The 24,004-nt window shown below is 41.4% G+C and overlaps 2 protein-coding genes across 5 annotated transcripts; one reads left to right on the top strand and one right to left on the bottom strand.

Moving 5' to 3' along the window:
* Window positions 1-192: 192 nt before the first annotated feature.
* On the top strand, window positions 193-15,567 carry cc2d2a (coiled-coil and C2 domain containing 2A). 4 transcript variants are annotated; one of them, XM_051376398.1, is made up of 39 exons: window positions 193-444; window positions 572-653; window positions 894-947; window positions 1,157-1,237; window positions 1,339-1,489; window positions 1,866-1,957; window positions 2,088-2,189; window positions 2,292-2,372; window positions 2,459-2,674; window positions 2,802-2,961; window positions 3,074-3,210; window positions 3,304-3,435; window positions 5,332-5,541; window positions 5,685-5,791; window positions 5,899-6,039; window positions 6,310-6,466; window positions 6,971-7,242; window positions 7,452-7,629; window positions 7,731-7,884; window positions 8,055-8,202; window positions 8,666-8,804; window positions 8,901-9,104; window positions 9,225-9,317; window positions 9,409-9,500; window positions 10,960-11,127; window positions 11,269-11,326; window positions 11,421-11,530; window positions 11,944-12,040; window positions 12,618-12,716; window positions 12,823-12,999; window positions 13,413-13,427; window positions 13,549-13,752; window positions 13,878-13,967; window positions 14,058-14,171; window positions 14,262-14,399; window positions 14,509-14,631; window positions 14,719-14,777; window positions 14,861-15,038; window positions 15,208-15,567. In XM_051376398.1, the coding sequence occupies exons 1-39, from the start codon at window positions 431-433 to the stop codon at window positions 15,391-15,393; spliced, it is 5,013 nt and encodes a 1,670-aa protein (XP_051232358.1). In that variant the 5' UTR covers window positions 193-430; the 3' UTR covers window positions 15,394-15,567. The 4 variants fall into 4 exon arrangements, with proteins under 4 accessions (XP_051232358.1, XP_051232361.1, XP_051232360.1 ...); XM_051376401.1 differs by having other exon boundaries at window positions 194-444; window positions 572-623; window positions 699-947; XM_051376400.1 differs by lacking the exon at window positions 894-947 and having other exon boundaries at window positions 194-444.
* A 194-nt stretch (window positions 15,568-15,761) lies between these two features.
* fbxl5 (F-box and leucine-rich repeat protein 5) lies at window positions 15,762-23,715 on the bottom strand. The gene is made up of 11 exons (XM_051376402.1): window positions 23,560-23,715; window positions 22,605-22,820; window positions 21,553-21,648; window positions 21,157-21,352; window positions 20,137-20,322; window positions 19,866-19,991; window positions 19,048-19,202; window positions 18,882-18,964; window positions 17,968-18,702; window positions 17,244-17,392; window positions 15,762-16,850 (listed from the first exon to the last, which is right to left on the bottom strand). The coding sequence occupies exons 1-11, from the start codon at window positions 23,641-23,643 to the stop codon at window positions 16,774-16,776; spliced, it is 2,103 nt and encodes a 700-aa protein (XP_051232362.1). The 5' UTR covers window positions 23,644-23,715; the 3' UTR covers window positions 15,762-16,773.
* Between the last annotated feature and the right edge of the window lie 289 nt (window positions 23,716-24,004).

Below are 24,004 nucleotides of genomic sequence, written 5' to 3'. Positions count from 1 at the left end.
ACGGGCTTTTATTGGCATTAGTACAACAATAATGCTAGAGCGGAGAATAGCAAGGTGGTGTTGCACTTTTGTGACTTCACGGACTCCGTAGTGGGCGGACCCGTTTGATTGACAGTCAATCGGACGAATGGAAATCCGAGACTTGTGAAACATTTTAGCTGCATCGGCGCTTATTTTCAAGTTAGGTTGAGAGGTAGTTTATGTCGTTACTAGGCAGCGATAACGGTGCTCGTTTGCTGAGTATTGAGAGAAACACTTTTTGCTCGGAAGATTACAAAGTTGGGCCCAAGTGATACGAGCGCAGGAATACATACATTGTAGTAAGTCAGCCGGCTATAATACAAACTAGACCGCAACAACAGTGGTCATAGTCAGGTTGCTTTCTGCATTAACGAGCTACTGTAAAGAAAACTATCATCGCCACCTCTCCATGGCCTCCTCAAGGTAGTTGTTCCCTCCTTGGTTTGTGCCATTAACCACTATAATGTTGTTAAGCTAACTATACGTCTCTGAGGAGTCACTTTAAGCTATCTAAGCTAACGTTAGCTCAATGCCTCTATTTCTGTTTTAGTGACATTCGAGAAAAACTGCGAAAAAAGCGTCGTGCTTTGCAGGAAACACTGGTAAAAAACAAAAATGAAGACGACATTCAGGTAAAGTTAAACAAGTTTTGTCCTAAATGCCAGTTATTGTTACAGATAAACACGGTATCTCGTCGCTGTGCCTGTGGACTGGCGGTAGCCCTGTAGGGTTCATCCAGCACAGACTGAACATTGAACAACCTCCCTGACAAGACCCAACATGACTCGAAGGGTTGGCTCACACTCAGAAACACACAGGGACACAGATAAAAGAGCTGCTAACACTTTAGTAAATCTAACTATACTCGACAGGCTCTGGTTCCTTCTACCAAAATGAGTAAGGGGAAACTACAAACTGCAATGAAGGTTGGTGTGTGTTTTGTAGCTTAGCCTGTAGGCTGTAGATGCCCTCCTGTGTGTGCTGCTGGCTGCTCAACACCAATCTCCCCCCCCTCTCTCTTCTGCCAAACAACCCATTTCCAGCTGTGCTAAATAGCCCTGTGGACAGAAGTTCAGCTTGCATATGCGGTCTCCAGTCAGTTTGTTGTATTAATTGTATGCCTGTGTTACACCAGGAATCTCAAAGCAGTGAAGAAGACCCAGGAGAGACACTGAAACGCACATTAAAGGATCAGAGACAGAGGCGGAAGAAAAGGGTACATCTTCCTCTTGCTCCCTCAGTCTTCTTTCTTTATTTCATTAATAACCGTTTTGTAGTACCCACTTTTACATTGTTTCATTTTTTGGCATATATCAGCTGTTTGAACAGGAGACCCATGATGATGATGATGATGATGATGATGTGGAGGAGATCTCCACCGTTCAGCACCACAGTGAAGACGAGGGATCAGCTGAGAAGGCAGCAGACCCTGTAGTTTTGTCAAGACCTCAGACTAGTTCTCTGAGAGGTTAGTGTCTGTGTTGTCTCTAAACTTGCCTCTCTCCCTTTATGCTTTTTGGCTGTTTTAGGACTGGATATCTTTAAAAATGACCAGTACCAAAATAGTGCTCTATGATTCTTTTATTTTGCAGCAAGTATTTGGTTTTTTTTACTTAATAAAATGACCTACACTTCTCAATAATAGAGCCATACAACACTTTAATCTAATTTAATTAACTATGAAATAACAGAATTAGGATTTAAATCTGGAAATATTGTATCAAATAAAAAACTAAATAAAACTGAGCAGCTGACCACGCTGCAAACATTTGGAATGAGACGGTCATTTTTGGTAACAACATAATTTTGAGTAATACATGTAATTATTATGCTTTGTCTTCTAGGTCTGTCCTCGAGAATTCAGCATACCTCTGGCTCTCAGCATTTAGACGACTTTGTCACACGGCGCTTGGAAGAGAAACTGAGAGCAGCCAGAGTAAATACAACTTCTTTTTTGCATACACTAGCTTGTATTTTAATAAGATTATGAAAAATATCCTATTCCAAAACCACCTATTTTGCCAAATTTGCAAATTAGTATTGATGTATGGCCTCTTGTGTTCCAGTCTAAAGGTGAGAGCCTTCAGCAGCAGGAGGCCTCTCTCGAGTCAGCCAGTCGCCTACAGAGCCTCCGAGACAGAGACACTGTAACAAGGTTTGACCGAGAGGTGAGCATCTATCTCAACTGGTGTCACACAATGTCCTCCAGCCATGACTGTACCCATGTAATACAATCCAGCAGTGGAGGTTTAACTCCCAGTGTTTTACAGGTTGATCCAGACAGAGCCGGAAGACATGATGTCCCTCTGGCCCTCAGCACCAGGGTCAAGTTCAGAGAAGCAGCAAGACGAGTAAGACTGGAAACCACATTGCAATAATTTTAAGAACAAACTGTGTTGTATTTATTTGTTTATTTATTCTTATTATGCAAACACAGGCAGGAAAAGGCCTACCAACTGCAGAGGAGGCATACAATTTCTTCACATTCAACTTTGAACCAGAACCACAAGATGAGAGTGAGAAGATTAGCAGGAAAAGACAAAAAAAGAAAAAAGCAGCTGAGGAAGACAGAGATGAAGAAGGAGGAGAAGGTGTTGAAGAGCAGGAAGATGCTGAAGTACATGAAGATAATCAGGATGAAAATGAAGACCAGGTAAGACGCCAACAGTGACATTGTATGAAATAATCTGTGTATCATGATTGTTTCCACCTGTTCTGTAGCTGCTGTTGCATAAGACTGAGCAGATTCCCAGTTCCCCCTTTTTTTTGTCCTGTCTTAGAGTGAAGAAGCTCCTCTAGTGCGTGATGAAGAGGAGGATTTGTTTGTCATTGAACAATCGTCCCAGGACTTCCTCGAAGTGAAGAAAGCTGAGTATATTGGGTACAGAAAACGTGTTCAGCAAGAAAGTGAGCTCCTCTTCACGCCAAGTTTTCGAACAGGTATTCTGTAATTTACAAAACCACCTGATTCACATCCACAGCTTCCAAATACTGTGGTATCAGCTTTAATATTCTGTCCTTGACCGTAACTATCTTTAATTCATTGTCACAGTTCCAACCTCTATTAAACTGCCTGAAAACATGAAGCCTCGTTATCTGGAGGACGAGGGTCTGTATGTAGGGGAGAGGCCACCTATATCACTGACCAATGAGAACATTCTGGAGAACCGCATTTTGAAGATGGAGGAGGTAATCCCAACCAACATGCCAAACAGCATCACTGGCACTGACTTTATTCAGGAATTCTTTTGAATATACTTTGTTTTTTAATCATTTATTAAGGGAAAGAAGTGGTTTGGAGATGACGGCAGGATCATGGCTCTGCCTGACCCCATAAAGGAGTCATCCACTAGGCCCCCACTCTTCCACATGGAGGAGGACCTGGACGCTGCACTGCAGACTGTGTACAGGAAGGTCAGACACACGCCCGCTGTGACTCTCACTTCGATCACTCCGTTCATTTGCCACATCTGAAGCACAGAGCACATTCATACGCTAAACGTGTCGTGGCTCCCTCAGATTTGAGTGTTCTCTAACCCCTTTGCCATTTTGAAAAAAAGCTAAAGGGCACTTTGGCATTTGGTACAAAGGAACAGGGAGGAGGTGGGTGTCTGTTATCAGAGAATAGAGCAGAGATGGAGGCTGACACATCTGTGATATCATCTCTACAGACAATATACAGCTACATCAAAACTCCAGCTGGCCATTGTGGGGTTAGCTTTTGAAGAAGAGCTGGAATTGAACTTGAATTTTAGCTTTCATATGTTTTCCATTTCTCTTTATGGTTAGAAACAAAAAAGAGTTTCATCCTTACCCACTCTCACGTTTAACAGAATCAGAATCAGAATCAGAAATACTTTAATAATCCCAGGGGGAAATTACTTACATACTTAACTTACTTATATGATGCCATGCAGTAGGCATGTCAGAAAATGCAAACACATAATGCCCTTAACACTACTTTAAAGTAGTGGTCAGGGCTAAGTGTATGCCACTATTCACCATGGTCTACTGCGTCGCATCAGTCCAGTTGGTGTTGATAGTGCGCCTGTCAGGCTGATTTAGGGCTTACATTAATCAGCAGACATGAAGAAGCTGAAGTTTTTGACACGTTAGATTCTGTGTCCAAACACTACAAAGTTATGGCAGTACCTCCACAGACCATTAGAAATAATAATAATAATGTTTTCTTCTTGATGGGACCGATTTAAAATAATATTGCCTACAGTATCTGACACTGTTAAGATTAATATTAGATATAGTGTTGTAGTGTGGCTTTGAGAAATATGTTGCATCCGTAATAACATTATCAGGCAGAAATCATTAAAAATAATGTGTTGTGTCTGTTTTATGTACAGTAGACCTACGTGCTTGCTAGTGTTTGGTTTGTCCATTCTAGGCTACAGTAGAAACATGACGGTTCATATTTCCAGGTGATTATACACTAATGAAAACATACTTGTGAATATTAGCTCCCATTTCTAAATGTTACACACTGGACCTTTAAATAAAACCAACAAAACTGAGCTCAATCAAGACACGTTTTTGATTTTGTGGGAGTCTGCTCCCAAATACTACAAGTGTGAGTATTGGTGCGGACCCCTTAAGCGCAACATCTTTGGAAAAGCCAGAACCACGTTGTTGAGTGCCATCTTTGGATTGGATTATATGTGTTACGTAAATGTTGCATAACACAGTCATGTAAAATGTTGTAAAAATGTGAAGTAACTTACCCACTGATTCATAAATGATGGTTAGATATGTGTTACAGTTCAATGACAGATTACGTGAGCAATCAGATCCATCTGGTCCATCTGCGTCCTCACTGGAAGCAGTTTAATCTAGACTCTATCCACACTACGAAATTCATTCATCTCAGATTTTGCGATGGCGTAACTAACCATAGAGGCAAAATATGACAGATATGTAAACCCTGACAGAACTGACAACGCATGTTATACAGATCCAAAACTGTGTCAGATGTGGTTCACTGGTTGGCAGTGTCTGAGTGGGAAGCAAGTATGTATGCAATCAGTATCATCAAATCTTCACTTTTTTTTTATTATGGAGACAGGCGCAGCTGCCATATGTGGTCATCTAAACACAGCATTCACTGTAGTTCAGTTGGGTGTTTATGATACATTGTCATGCATGACTTTTCATTACAGCAGTCCCTGGTGGTGCTATCAGTCTTGCCAGCTATTTCATGCTTCCTTTAAGCTCGCACACATACTAAGATTGAGTATATTTTCATTATGATGATCATTTTCCAGAACATTGCATGATGGATGATGTTGTTCTATTCCCCAGGCGCTGAAGTCCAAGTATGCAAATCTGTATATCGCTGGTGCAGCGGACCCTGAGGGAGACTACCAGCTTGATGTCGATGTCTCTGGGCTGATCTTCTCCCATCACCCACTCTTTAGTCGCGAACATGTCCTGGGGGCCCGTCTAGCTCAGCTGTATGATCAGCACCTCACCAGGCAGCACAATAATCTTACAGGACACCTTACTGACAAGGTAAACTTCATCAGCCGACTGTCTGTGCGAAGTGACAACCTCTCTGTGAAACATTCCTGAATACATTTAGAAAGTTCTTGTATGTCTCAAATAAGCCACATATACATAAATCTGGCGTTTTTTGTGTTTTCTGTGCGTTGTAGTTGAATGGATTGAGGAGTGCACTGCGGAATATGCTTGACATCCATAGCGGGCAAAGCCTCACCCAAGCCATGCAACAGAGGATATCTGAGTACAGTTTGGAGGTTCGGTGAGTTCCCCAGATTTTGTTCCACCCAAGTCCTGTTTAGTCTAGAAACTGAAACCTATTAGCACCATGTCTTCAATATTTGTGTGTTTTTCCCCTGAATGTCGAAGGAACACTCGACAGCTGCGAGACAGTGAGCAGGAGAAAGACAGGACTCTGCTGAAGAACATAGTTAAAGTGTGGAAGGAGATCAAGGCCCTGAGAGACTTTCAGAAGTTTACCAACACACCCTATAAACTCTACCTGAGAAGGTAAATGTCTTTGTGTAGTTGTGGCCCATGTCTGTGCTAATACATTTGCTGGCTCCCTCGAACTTTATTAAAATACTATGTGCAGAGATGTGCTTTAAGAAGGAACTCATTTATAGGTGTCCCTTTATCCCAGCCTGCATGTAAATCTTTATTTATTTATTGGGATATTTTTCTTCTGTTCACATTCACTACTGTCCCTAACAGATGCTTGCTGGATAATGTAATTAATGTGTTCTGTTTTTCCTTTGTTTTTTTTCAATCTTGCTCCAGAGAGAATGTGGACCGGTCGTCAGATGAGCGAGAGTACGAGGATGAAATCTTGGCAGAGGTTGTGGAATTGGAGGCAGAGAGCGAGGAGGACTACCAGAGAAAGTTTGCAGAGTACAAGAAACAGCTGGAGGAGTGGAAGCTCTGGAGAAGGAAACAGGTACCTACTATATCTAGACTGATGAATAGGCGGATATTAGCTTACTGCAACTATATTGACACTGTGTCGTCCGATGACTAACAATAACATGCAGGGGAAATTAGGTGTAATTTACAAACAGTATCACTATACATATTTCAACCAGAGAGCAACTAGAAGTTGATTATTCAGTTGTGAAATGTTCTACAGTATGTATCTTGGTCTAAGGGATCCATATCAAGTTTGTTTGTTTATGTTACGTATTTGTTTTTAAATATTCCTATAAACCGATATATAGTTATCGATATGGTATGGTAGTCACTTGTAGTTAGTTTCTTACACCTGAACACACCGCCTATTACTATACAAGCAAAATCTGTTAAATTAAATTATTTCACCTACAATATTGTCTCTCGTGAGGAATAATAAATAAAGGAAGTTAAAATTGTGGTTTGAAACTAAATCAAGACAGCCTTGTACCTTGTATGAATATACACATACTGTACATGTGTTCACCATATTCAGAAAACCAAGAAGAAGAAGAGAAAAAAGAAGAAGAAAGGCCAGGCACAGGATGACACTGAAGAAGAAGATGAAGACCAGGAGGGGAGCGAATCAGAAGGACCCGTTGAAGAAGGCCCCCCAAAGCCAGAGCCTCCAGAGAAGCCAGATTTTGATTCTATAGAGCAGCAGGTCAGAGAGAAAGCCTCGAGGATACGCAGGAAACCAGGAGAGGCCATCTTGATTCCTGAGCTGTCTGCATCCGGAAACATCACCGCCAGTGAACTCTGCCCCAGGTAAGAGCAGAGACACAAACAGCAAGCAAAGGATTTGAACTTTAATTTAGTTTGTTAAATTCACTATGTTGAAATATAGTAAATAAATTCACTTATGTCACCCATGGACAGTTGTTCACTTGTTTTGATGATGACCTCAATCTGAAATGAAAGGACTTCGCTGCTACTGTGGACGTTTTTCAATAATGTTTGTTTACTCCTTGTTTCAGGGCTGAAATAGCTCGAAGAGAGGACGTTTCAAGGCGTTCTCTTTTCATCAAGATCCTATACAATGACAAAGAAGTTTCACGAACGGACAGCCGCTCCCTGAACACTGATTTCAGAGTGCACTTTGGCCAGATTTTCAATCTCAAGATAGTTAACTGTCCACAGAGCATCAATTTACAGGTACAGTACAGAAACATTTAGCGTGCTGCCACTGTCTATTCCATACATCTGCTTGAAGAACTGTCTTCTTTTCTCGTTTGTGTGTGTGTATGTATGGGTAGGTGTTTGAGGAGATTGGCTCATCATGCTCCCTCCTGGCTCAAGTGTTTGTTCCAGTGCCAGAGCCCTCAGTCGTGATGGGCAACATCCCTCTGGAGGAATTTGAGTTCAGCAGCAATCAGAGAGTGATGTTTGACCACGAGGGCGTAGGAAGTGGTAAATGCCTTCATGTGACTTGAAACACTGTCACCCGCAAATCTATTCCCACCCTAAATCTATATTTGACTGTGATTCATAGCTCTCACATTTGTTGGACAGACACTTGTCACTTGAGTTATCTCAGCCCCTGTCTTCCTGTCTCTGATCTTCTCTGTGTGCCTCATCAGACGTGCCTCTCTCCTTCGAGGCGGATGGAAGTAACAAACAGACCCTGTTGACCTCTGGGAAGCTGTCGTGCTGTGTTTCTTGGGGGATTGGGGAGGATGATGTACCACTCGCCCCTCCTGTGTCTCAACAACCTGTCGGCATACACAGGTAATGTCGCTTTAAGGATAGTACTGGTGGTTTTACATGTTTTAGCCTGTGAACTACATTTTCTATATGATTTACTCACAGCTGACCCTACTCCAAAGCATACCACCACTGTTTATATATTCATTAATATTTTCCTTCCCTCCAGTGTGTGGTTTAATTTTATGTCAGCATGAATGATATAACCTTTGCAACTTGCTTGGACTTGAATGTTGTTTAATGCAGGAAGTCAGTCATGTTAAACTTGCGTGAAAGGCAATGCAGCAGATGGAAGAAATGCTACACATTAATGTTGTCATGCTACAAATATTCTCATGTTTGCTTATTGTTTGTATTTTCTGATAACAACAGCTCATAAATGAATCTCAAGGCTCATTCATTCTTGATGGAAATTCCCCAACACTAAAACTATGCAATGGTAATCAGGCTTCAGTAGTATTAATCACTTTCCGTCTCTCTTTTTTAGTGGCTTGGGTCGTCTTGATGCTGTCACATACATTGGGGCATCTGGACTATATGACATGAAAAAAATTGGAGAGTGGGCGACACAGTCACGACTAGACCCCAACGATCCAAAAAATGCCTCCATCATGCAGCTGCTAAAAGTGGGTATCAGTATGCAAGAGGTCTCAACAATCCGAGTCCGACTAGCAGTTTCTGATTTTAAAACGACTTCTTTCTTTGCATCTGTGGTTCGCCAGGTGGCCAGTAGTGGAGAGGTAACGGCTCCAGAGTACTTCCGTCTAGAACAGCTGCAAGAGGAGTTCAACTTTGTGACTGATGAAGAGTTGGAGAGGTCCAAAAGATTTCGCCTGCTCAGGCTCAGGAACCAGGAAGTTGCAGAGTTTCGAAATTACAAAGGTGTTCCTGCTCTGGAGAGGGAGGTCACTGATAAGGTGTTCCAGGTCAGCCTTCCAAATATTTACTATATTGCAGAATATTATGGGTATAGCAGAATGAGGATGCATTAACTCTGTGTGAAGAGTTAATCCCCCCCCCTCCCCTTTGGTTAAAAATGATTTCAGGACTATGAGAAGAGGCTGAAAGAAGGAGAGATAATTGACACTAAAGAACATCTGGATTCACACCGAGCCTTAGTAGCCAAATACCTTCAGAAGGTGAGATGCCCATGTGACTTATACATGTTTGCAGTGCAGCAATCTTCAGCACATATTGGTGCTAAGTGTCATATCATCATCTCTCCCACAGATCCGAGAATCAGTCATCAACAGATTTATCCTCGCCAAGCATCACTACCTTCTGTCCGACTTGGTGGTAGAGGAGGAGATACCAAGCATCGGGTAAGTACTCCCCCAGGCATTACATACTCTGTCCCATCTTTCACAACTAACATTTTTTCACGTTTGTGTTATGCATGTTATAAATATTTCTTCACTTGCACTTCTTTCACTAAATAGTAACTTAAGGATGTATACAAAGTGCTACTTCGCATATTGTAATTTATCATTTCTGTACCCTGCTCCTGAGAATCGAGCCCTCTGCTCAAGTAGCAAAGGTAAGGTCAGATAACTTGGATTACTTTCAACAGTGGGATCAACAGCCAAATAAAAAAAAAAGAATCAGGAAGAGTGACAGGGTATATATTAACCACAGGCAGATCTAAGTATGTTTCTTGGCCTGGTGCTGCTTCGGTCTATTTGATCTTGAGCTCAACACTACATTCCCCTGGCTGAGTAATGCTCTCCTCTGGAACTGTTCAAGGCAGTGTTTCAGAGCAGGTTTCACAACACATGGACACGATAACAGAAATTAATTTCAAGTCTTTGATGGCATGTGTGCAGATTTAATGATCATAATACATGATGTACGTCCACGTCAGTCATGCTGTTGGGTGTTACTGAAAGTGAATGTTATAATATTTTCTGTTATTCTTCTGCTATGCATTTTTAACAGTGGTGCAGGTTCAGGGTATGTGCTTAGAGTTTCTTTTCTTTTCCTCCCACCCCTGTTGTGTCCATGTTCCTCCATTTAGTTTGAACCATGAGTACCAGTACAGTAGTGACAGTAGACCTTGTGGAGTATTCAGTCCTTTCAGGATTTTGCAGGGATTATTTCACCAAAACATTTTCATTGTGATGTTTTCTCAAATTTAGATGAATTATAGTTGTTGGGTTTTTTTGCTGCAAGATAGCACATATCGAGAGTAGTTACTAAATTCTCTGCCTAACATATTTTGTAAACCAGTTTTTTAATAGTGGTCATTTATAGTATTGTTAGAATGTATACGTATTCTAACAATATCATATATTTACAGCTACACAGAACTCATGGAAGATATTGATATAACTTTGCCTGCTGTAATAGTGAAAGACAGCTTTCTACAAAGTGTAACAAAACAGTAGAGTGGATCCATTCCTTGTGAAATAACACTGTTCATTATGTGCTTATCCTTCAGCAACAGCAGCACATACTTAAACACTTTGCAAGACACCATGAGACTATATAATAGGCAACACAATATAAACCTTTCACCTTAGTGATCCCATTATGCCTAAAAAGTAAAACATGAAAATATTGGGGTAAACATGACCTCAGAATTTGTTTTGTGATCATAAAATTGCAAATACCTGGAGGGACTGAGTACTGTTGATGGTTATTAATCCTATCCCACACTTCGAACGAAAAATATTTTTGATCTCTCAATAACGGATTAGCATTCAGTATGAGTTTAAATGAACCAGTCACAGTCTCCTGTAGGTTGTTGACTAAATGATAACAGCTGTTTGTTGTGACATTCAGGATTCTGGGAATAAACCTTTTCAAGCTGGCTGAACCCAAGCGGCCGCTGAAGCCTCAGAGGAAAGAGAGAAAGAAGGTGACGGCTCAGAATCTGTCTGACGGAGACATTAAGCTGCTGATCAACATAATCCGGGCCTTTGAGGTCCCCGTTCGCAGGCCGCAGACTAAGTGAGTGTTGAGTGCACCCAGTTGAATTCAGAACAGTTTAGAATTGAAAACAAATCCTTATTTGTCCTCAGAAGTAAGAATTAAGTATGCGTCTTACCTGGCAGATTGTTGAACATTGCGTCAAATGGGTTTTTATTTCAGTAAACCAGGACAGTCATCTCAGAGTGCCATCCAGGGCAGTGACTGGCTCCTCGGCCAGGTACAGTACACCTTTACCTTACAGCTGATCGACAGCAAGATCTTCATTGGCAATGATCTATATTATGTGTGTGTTTGTTATTGGTGTGTTGTAGGTACAAGTGAGGCCCTTTGTGGAGGTTTCCTTCCAACGCACAGTGCTTCAAACAACCACAGCTGACGGACCAAACCCCTGCTGGAACGAGGAGCTGCAACTACCATTTAGGTGACAACTGTGTTTCATGGCTTGACTTTTTGTTTTATGAGAAATGTTTATTTTGGATTTAAGTACACCCACACACTCACACATTCACTAACTTGTGCTGTGTTTCTACCTACCTGAGACATCAGAAATGTTGAATGAATATGAAATAGCTTCCAGTGCTTGGTAACCACATCACAGTTACACAACATTAGTGAAGTGTAAGCACACTGTAAAATACTGGAAATGGTTCCAGGAAAAATTATTCAGAAGCTCTCCAGGCTATTCAAAAATTGCTGTCTGTTTTTTACAGCCTCTGTCCAATTCCAAATCAGCTTTATCTACTCACATAGCTCCAAAACATATGACTCTTTCCAGATACAGCATCTAAGTACACTTTACACAGTTGATAGTAAAACTCTTCTTCTTCTCTGCAGTGCCCCAAATGGTGACTACAGTGCTGCTAGCTTGCAATCAGTCAAAGATGAAGTCTTCATCAACATATTTGACGAGGTGGTTTATGAAACTGGAGTGGTGAGTAAAACACTGTTCATTCTCTCTCACCTCGCTCACAGCAGTTATATTAGGGATCGACCGATACCCATTATTAGTAATCAAGAAAACAGATACTGATATTTGGAACCAATTTGCAGTAAACTTGAAAATCATAGTGTCAAACTATTGAATAACTAGGGATCGAGTGACACAAAGTACATTTACTCAAGTACAATTTTGAGGTATTTGTACTTGAGTAAAGGCACAAAGGCTTTTGTGCTATTTTTTACTTCCACTTTTTATTCCACTGCATTTATTTGATAACTAGTTATTTTGCAGATTCACATTATTAATACAAAATATAAATCCACTAATGAATTATGACGTACAGGTATATTCTGATACTAATACTTTTGAACTTTTGCTTAAGTAAGATTCTGAATATTTTTACACTGTGGTATTGCTACTTCTACTTAAGTAAAAGACCTGAGTACTTTTAAGCATATGTTTAATTAAATGCTGCAGAACCAAATGCTGTGTAACCAATCAGATAGTACTGTGGGTGGGACATGTTCATTGTTCTTTGCTTCATAATTGAACACCTTTTGCTCCTCAGACTGACAAAGACAAAGGGAAATCAGTACACACCCGAGTAGAGAAGCACTGGTTGGGCTCTGTCAAGATTCCTTTCAGCACCATTTATTCTCAGTCACGGGTGAGAGTCTTTGTTGCTGCGTGTTTATTAGCACACATTTATTATTTATCACACTGACTCTCTGAACTGGTGACTGATGTGTTTTTCTTTTAATTCCATTGGATAGATTGATGGAACATTCAAGGTGAATACACCAGCGGTGTTGCTGGGGTACAGCAAGGAGCTTAGCCACGGCACTAATGGTGGTTATGATACTTTGCGGAGTCTGAGTGAGGGAGTATTTATCACACTCTTCATCACCATTGATCCGCAGCTGGTGCCTGGAGAGTCTATTAGGGAAAAGGTAAATCATGTTTGGGTCCTGTCTGCTTCTAAGTGCCCATCTGCATCACTGTGTGCTAGTTTTTCTTAGTCCATCTTTGTGTTTCCAACCAGTTCATTTCATATTTTGTCAGATATGTTCATTCACTTGTTTTCATGAAGGTTTATTGTATTATATTGTACCAAAACAAGGGCCAGTTCACACAAGAGACTGAACAATATGGATCACGTCACAGAGGATAACAGAGTATATAAAGTGGTTTAATTACTTAGTGCTTGACTATTCAAAGAAATAGCCAATTTCTACCCTTGTTTTGAGACAATTAGTGTCCATGCTTTTAAAAGTAGATGGTTATGCATCAGTTTATTCATGTGTTCTTTTATTTGTCATCCTTTTGTGTCACTTATTTGTTTTTGCTCTGCTGCATGTACTAGATAAAGGAATTGAAGGTAACACTCTTCCTTTTTTATTCACCTAAATCACCTATTCATAACTGCATCACTTTTAAGGCTCATTCATCCATTTACATGGTGCCGGCCTCTGCTGTAACCTTTGTCTGTTTTTATGCAGTTTGACAGCCAGGAGGATGAGCATTTGCTGCAGGCTTCAGAGAGATTTGAAAGGGATGCCGCACAGGCTTACCCGGACCGACCCTGCATTACCACAATCATAGACCTCAACGGGAAGACGGTCTTCATCACACGTTACATTCGACCACTCAACCCCCCACAGGAGTTGCTGGATGCATTCCCCAATAACCCCCAGGAGACCACGGTCAGTTGCTTGTTTGAAGTGAATCTAGAAAGAGGCTGCTCAATTACTCCAATCTTCTTCACTAGTAATTGTTGCTTATTTGACTGGATGTCCTGTAGTGACACGCTGACTCCATCCTTACACAGGCCCTGGTTGCCCGATTCGTCTCGCTCATCCCTTCTCTGCCTGACAGAGTTTCCTTTTCTGGTGCCTGTGACCTGTGGAGCACCTGTGATGTGAGTGAACCTGAACCCTCTCTGAGATATTGTGATTGTAAGAGGGGGCCCATCATTACAGTACCTTGTGTTTTCTCTTCTTGCTTTTAGCAATTCCTCACCCTCCTGGCAGGAGATGAAGAAGAACATGCTGTACTGTTGTGTAACTACTTCCTATCTATGGGAAAGAAAGCCTGGCTTATAATTGGAACTGCTATACCAGAGGTGTGGAATAATAATTTGTAAACCTAGAGACTTGTTGAATATCTCTTTCTTTCCGCAGCAGCACTAAGATTTTTGATCTTTCTTTCTTAGGGACCAACAGCGTATGTCTTGACTTGTGAGCAGAACCATAACTACCTTATCTGGAATCCCAGCAGTGGTCAGTGCTATGGACAGCACGAGACCTTCTGCCCACTGCAAACAGTTGGTTCCCTGGTCAATGCTGACAATGTGAGTGAAGAGAGTACCAGTTCATGATGTGACATTTCATTTTTAATAATTTCCTTTAGATTGCAGCTAATAAAGTGATTTTCTCTGAATATTTTTTTTTTTTTTTTAGGTGTGGTTCAACATCCAAGAATATACGTCCCCAATGACGATGAGTTTTGACGTCACAAAAACCAATTTGTGGAAGCCGTTTTTCTCCCGAACCTTCTCTCACCCTGGGCTGTCAAGTGTGCAAGTGAGTGTTCAACATGTTTGTACAATATTGTATGTTCAGCTGTATTATTTTTTTAATATATTTTCCTCTAAATCTAATTGTCTTTAGCCGGACGAGCTGGTATATCGGCGCACAGATAAAGCAGCTGCAGCTGAGCTTCAGGACAGGCAAGTTAACACTGTGTCACATTGATTTGTTAGGCGGCAATTCCACACCGGCCCTCACACATTTACCGTCTCACTCTCCACAGAATTGAGAAGATCCTGAAGGAGAAGATCATGGAGTGGCGCCCTCGTCACCCAACCCGCTGGAACCGCTACTGCACCACCACCCTGAAACAATTCCTGCCCAAACTGGAGCTGAGCGGGGGGCGGGACATGGCTGAGGGGCACCGCCACGAATTGCAGAGCCTGCTGGGAGACAACAGGGTAAGTCTTTAATGGGAGTGACTGGAAAGTTACTTGACTGAGTCACTGAATGAAGTCATCAGTCATCAATCTGTCATTTCAATGATGTCAGCTGGCAGAAGGCACTTGGTGTCACGTTAATAAATTCCTATCATAAATTAGCACTAATAGGCTTTTTTCTTTCTTTTAGATTTCAGGATTCCCGCTGCACATGCCCTTCTCTGAGATCCGGCCCATCATAGAGGCAGTGTACAGCACCGGAGTTCACCATGTTCAGGCGTCAAATGTGGAGTTTGCACTGGCCGTGTATGTGCACCCCTACCCTAATAATGTCCTGTCTGTGTGGGTGTACCTGGCCTCACTTGTGCGCACATAATACAGTCTCACAGTGTATCATTGCTTTTTATAAATGAGCTTTAGCTTTATTTAAGCTTATTTATGTAATTACTCACACATTTTGTACCCTTCTGTATATAGTTTATATCAGGTTAACCTTGATAAACAGCTACCAGTTTGATATATGTACATTAAATCCAATACAGTGCAATAACCTTGCATGTTCTTGACCATCAGAAAACAGCTATTTTTGAGGCTATAGCTTGTGTTGTTTTTATAGTGGATATAGTCAAATGTTTACAATATTTTAGGAATATATGTTGACATATGAGAAAGCAGAACAGTAAAAAAAAAGTATAGAAACTTTGATTTCTACCTACAAAATAATGAGAAATGACCAACAACAGCTTCTAACCCCAAGATACTGTTTTATTTATGAATTGAACATTTCCAATAGAACTCCTCATGCAAGACAAGCAAATAAATCCTGCTGCAGAATGATTAAAGATGAAGTACAATCTAAGTACACGGTAAGGTTCTCCCAATCTGACGGTTATTATTCAGCTTCTCTAAAAGCTCTCCAGTGTTGGCCATATTAAATCCCTCTCATATGAACGTTGGTCCATTTCCTCACTCACAACATGGAGTGCATCAAGAAAAAAAAAGCAAACTTGTTTTGGTGACTATGAACATCCGGTTTGACAAAGTTGGACAAAATGTTTAAGACTACTCTGCAACATCATGTACCAACACCTACGTCTGTACATCCTTTACCGATGTCTCAGTAACCCTACGGTGGCTGTACCAGCACCAACATCAAGGTTAGATAACAGGTGGGGGGAGGGGGGTTGGTACAGTGGGACTATATGTAGAGCATTCGGACCAATAACCGTCAACAACATGACAGCCATATAAACAGTCAGCGTCAATCTAAGGGGTGGTAGCAATTAATTCACTCCTGTTTCATTTCACACATCACCCTCCAATAAATCGACCGCTTGCTTAAAAGAGTACATCACCTTGATGCTACTGTGCTGATTATAAATGGATCAACCTAACAGCAGGGGGAGAAGAATACTTATGCAAATCTGTATAGTTTGTGAGAAAAAAAACAGGGTTAAACTACAGAAAACAAAGTACTTGGTGTTTACGCTTCTCTAGGTTTTTTAATTTTTTGAAATCCAAAAAAGGAACCAGAATGTACATTTTCAAACACTTCAAATCCATTATCACCCCTTTGTTTTCCTTTTCTAAAGGATTATTTCCATTTAATATAGATGGAAATGGAAATAACGGGAGCAAAATTACAGTTTCATCCAGAAACATTTATAAGTGTCACAAAATACAGCAACCGGTATTCCCAGGATAAAGTGCAATAAAAAGGAGACGTGACATTGTAGGAGAGCGTTGCTTGGCAGGATCACTCTCCAGAGCGACAGCAGGCTCTGAAACCACACTGCAGGTTCTGGCAGCCGCTGGCTGTATCTGCGTGAGGACCTGGAGAGAAACACCACACAGTGGTCATCCTCTGAACTGCATGCCATATGACAACAGAAAAAGCTTACACATACACATTCTATACTTAAAACAAATAATCCTATTTTAAGTAAATAAAAGGAATGAATAGAATGAAGTGAATACTGAAGGCATACTGGCTCCAGTAATGCCTACTTACCTTCCACCTCAGTAGCATCTGTTACTTACACTAGGACACATGCTATGCAGGTGGGGTTAGTAATGTTTATCGCAGTTGCCACACATTGCAATAGATCTTTTACATTCACATACAGTTGAACATACAATAACACAGCTAGTTCACTTTACTAAATCATTTCAAATTCATGTTTCAGATGAAAAAGAACCCCAAGCAGTTTCACTGTTGAGTGTTACCGTTTATGTTGTCGCAGTAATAGAAGTGCTCATCATTGAGGGAAGGACAGGCTGACACCAGTTCCTGCAGCCCCACCTCAGTGATGAAGAGACAGCCAGACAAATTGAGATGTTCCAGGACAGGAAGCCCGCCGCGCTGCGACAGGGCTCTGAAACACACACACACACACACACATTAGTCATTACAGAGACAGCAACATGCACACCAGCACAGGATACATCTAGATGGACACTGATAATCTTCCTAACCAGATAAAGGCTACTGGCTATAGCAAATGTAATGAACAACACCATTCTCTTATAATCAGCATTTCTGAATGTTGAATAACCACTCCTAAAAATGTGTACGTGAGAAAGGTTGCATGGAGGAGTTGTTTATCAAGATAAGTAGCAGTGTTTGCACAAATGACAACACCCACATGTTATTACACCATCTTGTGTTTTCAGCTAGCACTCAAAATAACTACACTTGCCACTTACCACTAAATGGTGTTTTGAAACTGCATCAATGCAACCTGACAAAATGTTGTGGAATGTGTCAGCTGATCAAAAATGACTCATTTATCTCACTGCATCCCATCAGTTTCTGAACATACTCACCACTCAAATAAATCCGTGTAAACCCAGGATTGTATGTGAAATCATGCTCATGTATAAAAAGGAGTGTGTTTTTGTTTTTTTTTTTTGGGGGGGGTTGAAAAAAATAGTAATACATGATCTTTACCTCAAGCCCAAATCTGTGACTTGATAACATCCAGAGAGACTGAGAAATCTCAGTGAGCGTTTTGCCTCTGACCGGTCAGTCCTGTTTTCACGCCCCAGACACTGCAGGCCCCCAAATGAGGAACATTTAGTCCGAAACTCTGCAGTGCTGCTTCTGGTGGTACTTGACTCGCACTGGGGCCCAGTAAAAGTCCTGAGGGCCATGTCACTAGTGCAACAGGTGGAGTGACCACAAAATATTTCCCCAGACATGGCATACTGCTGATGCAAATAGGAGGCATTTGAGCCAGTCCTGTGCCCGCGCCTCCTGCTCCTCCTGCAGCAGCACGAGCCTCCCACAAGCTGTGTCTCTACAAAGCTCTCTGCTTCAGGATGAGGCATCCCATCACGGCGGCTCCACGCTGCTGCGTCTTCAATATCAGCAAGGTCTGAGGTGTCCAAGACCCATACTTGCGTGGGGGAGCAGGCAGTGCCCCAACGGTCACTCCCCTGCTTGAAAATGATGGCCTGCTGCTTCCGCCCCAACGGGTGCAGGTTTCTCTCTTCCATGAGCGTGATGGGTATTGGAGAACTTTTAAGGAGCTTGGCTCGTCGGTCCGAGCGTTTGTCGAAGCAGGTGGAAGACGTGAGGTCACCCAGCCCAACGGACAGTTTCTTCAGGGTGTGATCAGTAATCTTGTCACAACCAGACAAATCCAGGTGCTCCAGAGACAGACAGGCTCCGAGAGATGACCAGCTGAAAGAGGGAGGATAGCAAGAACATAGTAATGATGAGGACTGTGTACATTAAAAAGAATTGACCAGGGTTGGCCCAGGGAAAATTTGACCTGGTACAAATTTGTCAATGATGCTACAAGCACTGTGCATAATCAGAAATGACTTAATGGTATTTTAGTAATGACTTTTAATATTTACCTGTCGAATGCAAAATCTGTAACATCAGTCTGGGTCAGGTCCAGGTGAGTGATATTGGGACAGAGACTGAGGATCTGGCGCACCTGAAAAGAGGACAAAGGTATGACAGTTCAGACTTGACAAGGTCTTCATAATTGGGCACTGGGCAAGATTTTGTGCTACATACCATTTTACTAGAGACTGTAGAACTGTACGCCAGAACAATGGACTTGACAGACGGACCCACAGCTGGCAGGAGGTTCTGGATAATCCCATTCAGAAGCCTCTTCTCTCGCTGAGCAGTGCTAATTGCCAGGGAGCCCTGTGTATGGCCTGACACATCTAAAAAGACAATGAACAAGAACAAGGATGACGTAATTAACTCAACTCAGATACAGAACTGATTTTAACCTTCACTTTCAAAGAACGACTACGTGACAGTGTTTGGCTACACTGCAGGCCTGTTTACTCCCTGTATGCCAGAGTGCAGCCAGAGATCTGCAGGGAGCACCTTTCTGACTGCAGGGCAAACGCTCTGTGACTAAAGGTGATAAAGGTTTCACCACATGAGCATGTGAGCAAATGTGTGGTGCCCTGACTGAGGCCCTGGGGCAAACACATTTAAATGTTATAAATAATAAATAAAAAGTGTAAGTGAGTATAGTGTTTTATTACGCTATATCAACAAGATCAGGAACTATTGTGCATTACTTTTATCTTGACTATCAAAACCAAATATCAGAAATGTCAAAACAAATGCTTTTAATACCAATGTTAAAGAAAATCCATTTTTGTAGATTTGTTTTTTTATCTGCAATATATTTTATAACATAAACCTCCTTCCAGTTGCCGTTGCAGGTTGAAGGGGATTGAAACTAGCAGTAGCACTTTCCTAGTTATATATATGTTTGTGTTAGCTTCTTTCTGAAATTATCATACATACAGTCAGTGCTGCTGTTTTGGTCACTAACTGAGGCATGCACTTCGCTGAAGACAAAACCTCACCAGACTCATCAACATCAGCATCCTCATCCCATTCCTGATAGGCCCGACCCTCATTCTGCCGACTCTTTACCCACTCCTCATCTGGGTCCTGGTCCAGATCCCCAGGGGGGCCACTGTAATAATCACCTACATTTAGAGACACAGACATTAATCAGCAGTGCACCACCACAACATATTTAAATTAATGCAATTGTGTTCTTTTGCAAGGAAAATTAAGCAAAGTAAACAGTATTTTGTTCCTTAGAGTAATCACTAGCTATCAGCAGCCTACCTCTGGCCCAGTGCACAGGGTAGAGGTGCCTCCACAGAGAGCCAGTTTTGGCCAGCTCTGACCAAGAGCTGCACACTTGGCTACAGCGACACAGATCTTCAGGGCCCAAATAGTGGAACAGCCTCAGCATGATTTCTGTAGGAAGCTGGGAGATGTGGGTTGAAGAATTCCCATTCTTTTCCAGTTCTGAGGACGAGGACACAACAGCTTCCAATGTCAATATTATGAAGTGCACCATCTCCAAATGCCATGACAAATAATTACACACAGCACTGCTTTGACACAGGTCTTTCTCACAGAGGACATTTTGACATTTCACAGTAGGAAAACGGTGGCTGAATTCCATATAGCTTCTTCGGTTTCAAGGCCCTGCTATTGCACATGCTGACTCACTGTGATAACATACTGGGACACTGCGGACATTGAGGAGCCATTTTTAATGTTATTAGTAAAACCGGTGCTTTGTCTGCTGTGATAAAAGCCGATTGCACTGCAAGTCCTAGATATAGGAGGATATAGGATATAGGATATTTACATTTATTTAAATTTTTTTTTGATCAACCAATTCTGTTAAAGTAGTTGTTTGTTTTGTTTATACAATTACAACATTACAATATTTCAAAGGCTCGTCACAAATAACCAGAGCCCAAAGTGTCCTTATCCTTATCTTGACCCAAAAATTCAAAGGTATTAAGTTAAGATAGTCACAATACTGTTTGCATTTGTAGGACAAACTTTTCTATGTACCTACATTTGAAAGGTTTACAGACTTGTGGCTAACGTCCTCAACAGCCTACTGTACACAGACGTGCTGGGAGAACTAGTCACTCATGTACCTGATGTGACCAGTATGTGACCACAGCAGTGGTAGTGAATACTGATGATAGTGCTCCCCTCAAGGCTCGGATAGGAAAGAACCTTGCTTCAGGTATGTAAAACCAAGCATGTCATCAAATTACTTGTGATTCCTGGCTTGTTCGCATGAAAAATGTTTTAACATTTAGGAGTATACTCACTAACCATAATCTGTCTTCTCATGATCGGAATATTTAAAGGCTTTTTGCAGCTCCTCTGCCTGGCTCCACAGACTGAAGCCCTTCAGCACCTCAGCGGCACAGTCCCATTGCTGTTGGCTGCAGTGTTGTGCTATCACCTGTTTCTTGATGTCCTTGAGCTCCTCGTAGGTGAAGTACTGCATTAGCATAGGCTGAAAAACCTGCAACGAATCTCCTCAGTTTATAAACAGCTCGCCACAGTGCAGTCCACTGGGGTATGAACAAACATGTTTTTAAATACATTTCCTTGGGTTTCTTTTTTTTTTTTTGTTGTTACCAACACAATTTAGTCTTACCCATTCTCTGAGGAATCTATTGACACATATTTATATGAACAATATAAATAATAAACATCTTATACCTCTTCTTCTTCCTTCATGTGGGGCAGAAAGTCCTGTGTGAAAGCTTCTAGTCTCTCCTTCAGCTGCTGGGCATAGTTAAGCTGCTCATATTCACTCTAAAAAACACAACCATTATTCATTTGTGGAATCCCTTAAAAAGTATGACAACTGAGACTTCTATACAATCCCATCCACAACATCTAGCAGTTCAGTCTTTTCAGTGACGAATTACCAAATGTGTAGCCGGCAGCTTGATTATCAGTGATGGCAATTATGAGTTATAACCATCTTACACCCAATATTCTCCAAAGTCTAAGTCTAAAAACTGGGGGAAATTCAGAATAAGGGGCTCCAACTATTTAAAATCTCAGCACAGACTTATTTATATCAAGATAAACATCTTCCAGGATATCAATTCAAAGCAACAGAATGTTCTTTTCTGTTTTACAAACTGACTGAAGCAGAGCGGAAGTTAAGATTTATACAATTGCATAATTCTGGAAAGCCCGTTTTTTTGGTTTGCCCATGGCTCCAGAGAGAACAATGACTCTTCTCTCTTGTTAAGCAGATCACAAAGGAAAACAACGCTGCCCTTTTCATAGAATTCAGCCCAACTCTTTGTGCATCTGGTTCTTTTTCTTAAAAAATAACATACAGCAACTCCATACAACAGCAACAAATGTTTGGTTTTAACCTTTTTTATGAAAATGGATGCAACAATTTGTCAGAGGGCTTTATTATAAATTACTCTATATTTAAAAGACCTACAGAATATTTTCCCAACTTTTAAAAAAAATCAAATAAATACTAATAATTTAATTTTTTTAATAATAAAAAATAACAATTCTGTTGTTGTTGGTACTGAAGTGTTTGAGTGACTAAAATAATAGTTACCAGGATGACAGAGTGTCACCATTGAGCATCAGCTGAGCTCTGCAGAACTCCTGTATGTAAAGTAAAGCCTGGGTTTTTCTGCTAAGCCAAAATGCTAAAAGAAATGTGCAACATGTGCAATGTTGTAGGGCCAAAGCATGATAATAAACGTTTCTTTAAAACATGAATTCATATTTACCTTAACGTTGTGCAAGCCTTTTTCGAAGAGGGACAACATCTCTGAGAGTTTGTTGTCAGAGTGCACATTGTACACAGTGCAGCAGCGCTGTTGCAACAGGCCGATAATGTACTCATTCTCAATTTGTTCATGCATCTTAAACTCCTTAAAGGTGGCGCACAGTGACTGCAGAAAGGAGCGGAAATCATTGTTGTTGGAGAAGTTGGTTTTTGACAGCTGTGAAAAACAAACAGAAACACTAGTTTATTATACAACGTAACGCCATTTGTGTTTATACCGAGAGCCATCATATAAATATAATCATTAGCGCTTCTGTTGGTACTATTAGACCACAATCATTGGTAGTTCCTATTGGTTACACAACAACGCCATGGCTGCGGAGAATGTAAACTCAGACTGATAACGTTACAGCACTCACTGTATATGTAACTTAGCTTACGTTAGCACACCCGCCGTGCATTAGCTAGTGTCGCTAACTTAGCTCCTGTGACACACACTGACAGCCTGTACATTTCCAACATTACACAGTGAGTGATAACATTAGAAACTGCGTTGTGATACTTAAAGCATGTTACATAACAGGCTATCTTGGAAGTTGTTAAGCTAGCAAGCTAGCTAAACCAGTTAGCACGCCGTAGTTGTGTAGAGAGGATGCGTTACTGGGAGTTGATTGAGGGCAGCCCACTACGTGCTTCAGAGGGATGGCTAACAAACACCTCTATGCAACGCTAACTTCGCGTTCATAAGTCGACCCACGAAGCTACCGAGCGGTCCCACTGTAGTCATGAGACAATCATCCGACAGTTCATCTGCTTCGACTCACTCAGTCCTCAGCGCTATCATATACACAAGCTAGCTGGCGTGCTAGTCAGCGTACACGCGTCCGTTGGCCATATTTCTTCAGACGTTACTTGGTTAAACTCCAAATTAACGACCGACATTTATTTATACGTACCTTTTCGCAATACAGGCCCACCAGCTGTTTCATACGCCAGTGTGGGCCAGTAAAAACATCCACCTCGTCCGGAAAGGGAGCCATCTTCACACACTGAGCCTCAGTGCGTCATCTGCACAGACAGGGAGGCGTGTGCGAGCGAGTCATGTGACCACAAGTTCTAAAAGTGAGCACGTTATCCAAGAGACAACAGTAGGCTCGGATCTGATCCAGGATCGGTCTCTGAATAAAACATTGTATACATTTCACTGTAACTCCAGCGGATATACGCACCCATATCAGCAAACATGTTGAGAAAAGCTTTAGAAAACAATACAATAAACAATTAAGGTTCAAAACACACCAGTTTTCATACTGTCATATTTTCTGTAGTTACATAATACATCTATCTTTTTTTCCTCTTTAATTGTGAGTATCCAGCGTTGTACGATCACAATCACACTGC

The sequence above is a fragment of the Dicentrarchus labrax genome, unplaced genomic scaffold (assembly GCF_905237075.1).
Source record: "Dicentrarchus labrax unplaced genomic scaffold, dlabrax2021, whole genome shotgun sequence".
In the NCBI taxonomy this organism is placed as follows: Eukaryota; Metazoa; Chordata; class Actinopteri; family Moronidae; genus Dicentrarchus; species Dicentrarchus labrax.
This window is presented reverse-complemented; position numbering and strand designations above follow the sequence as displayed.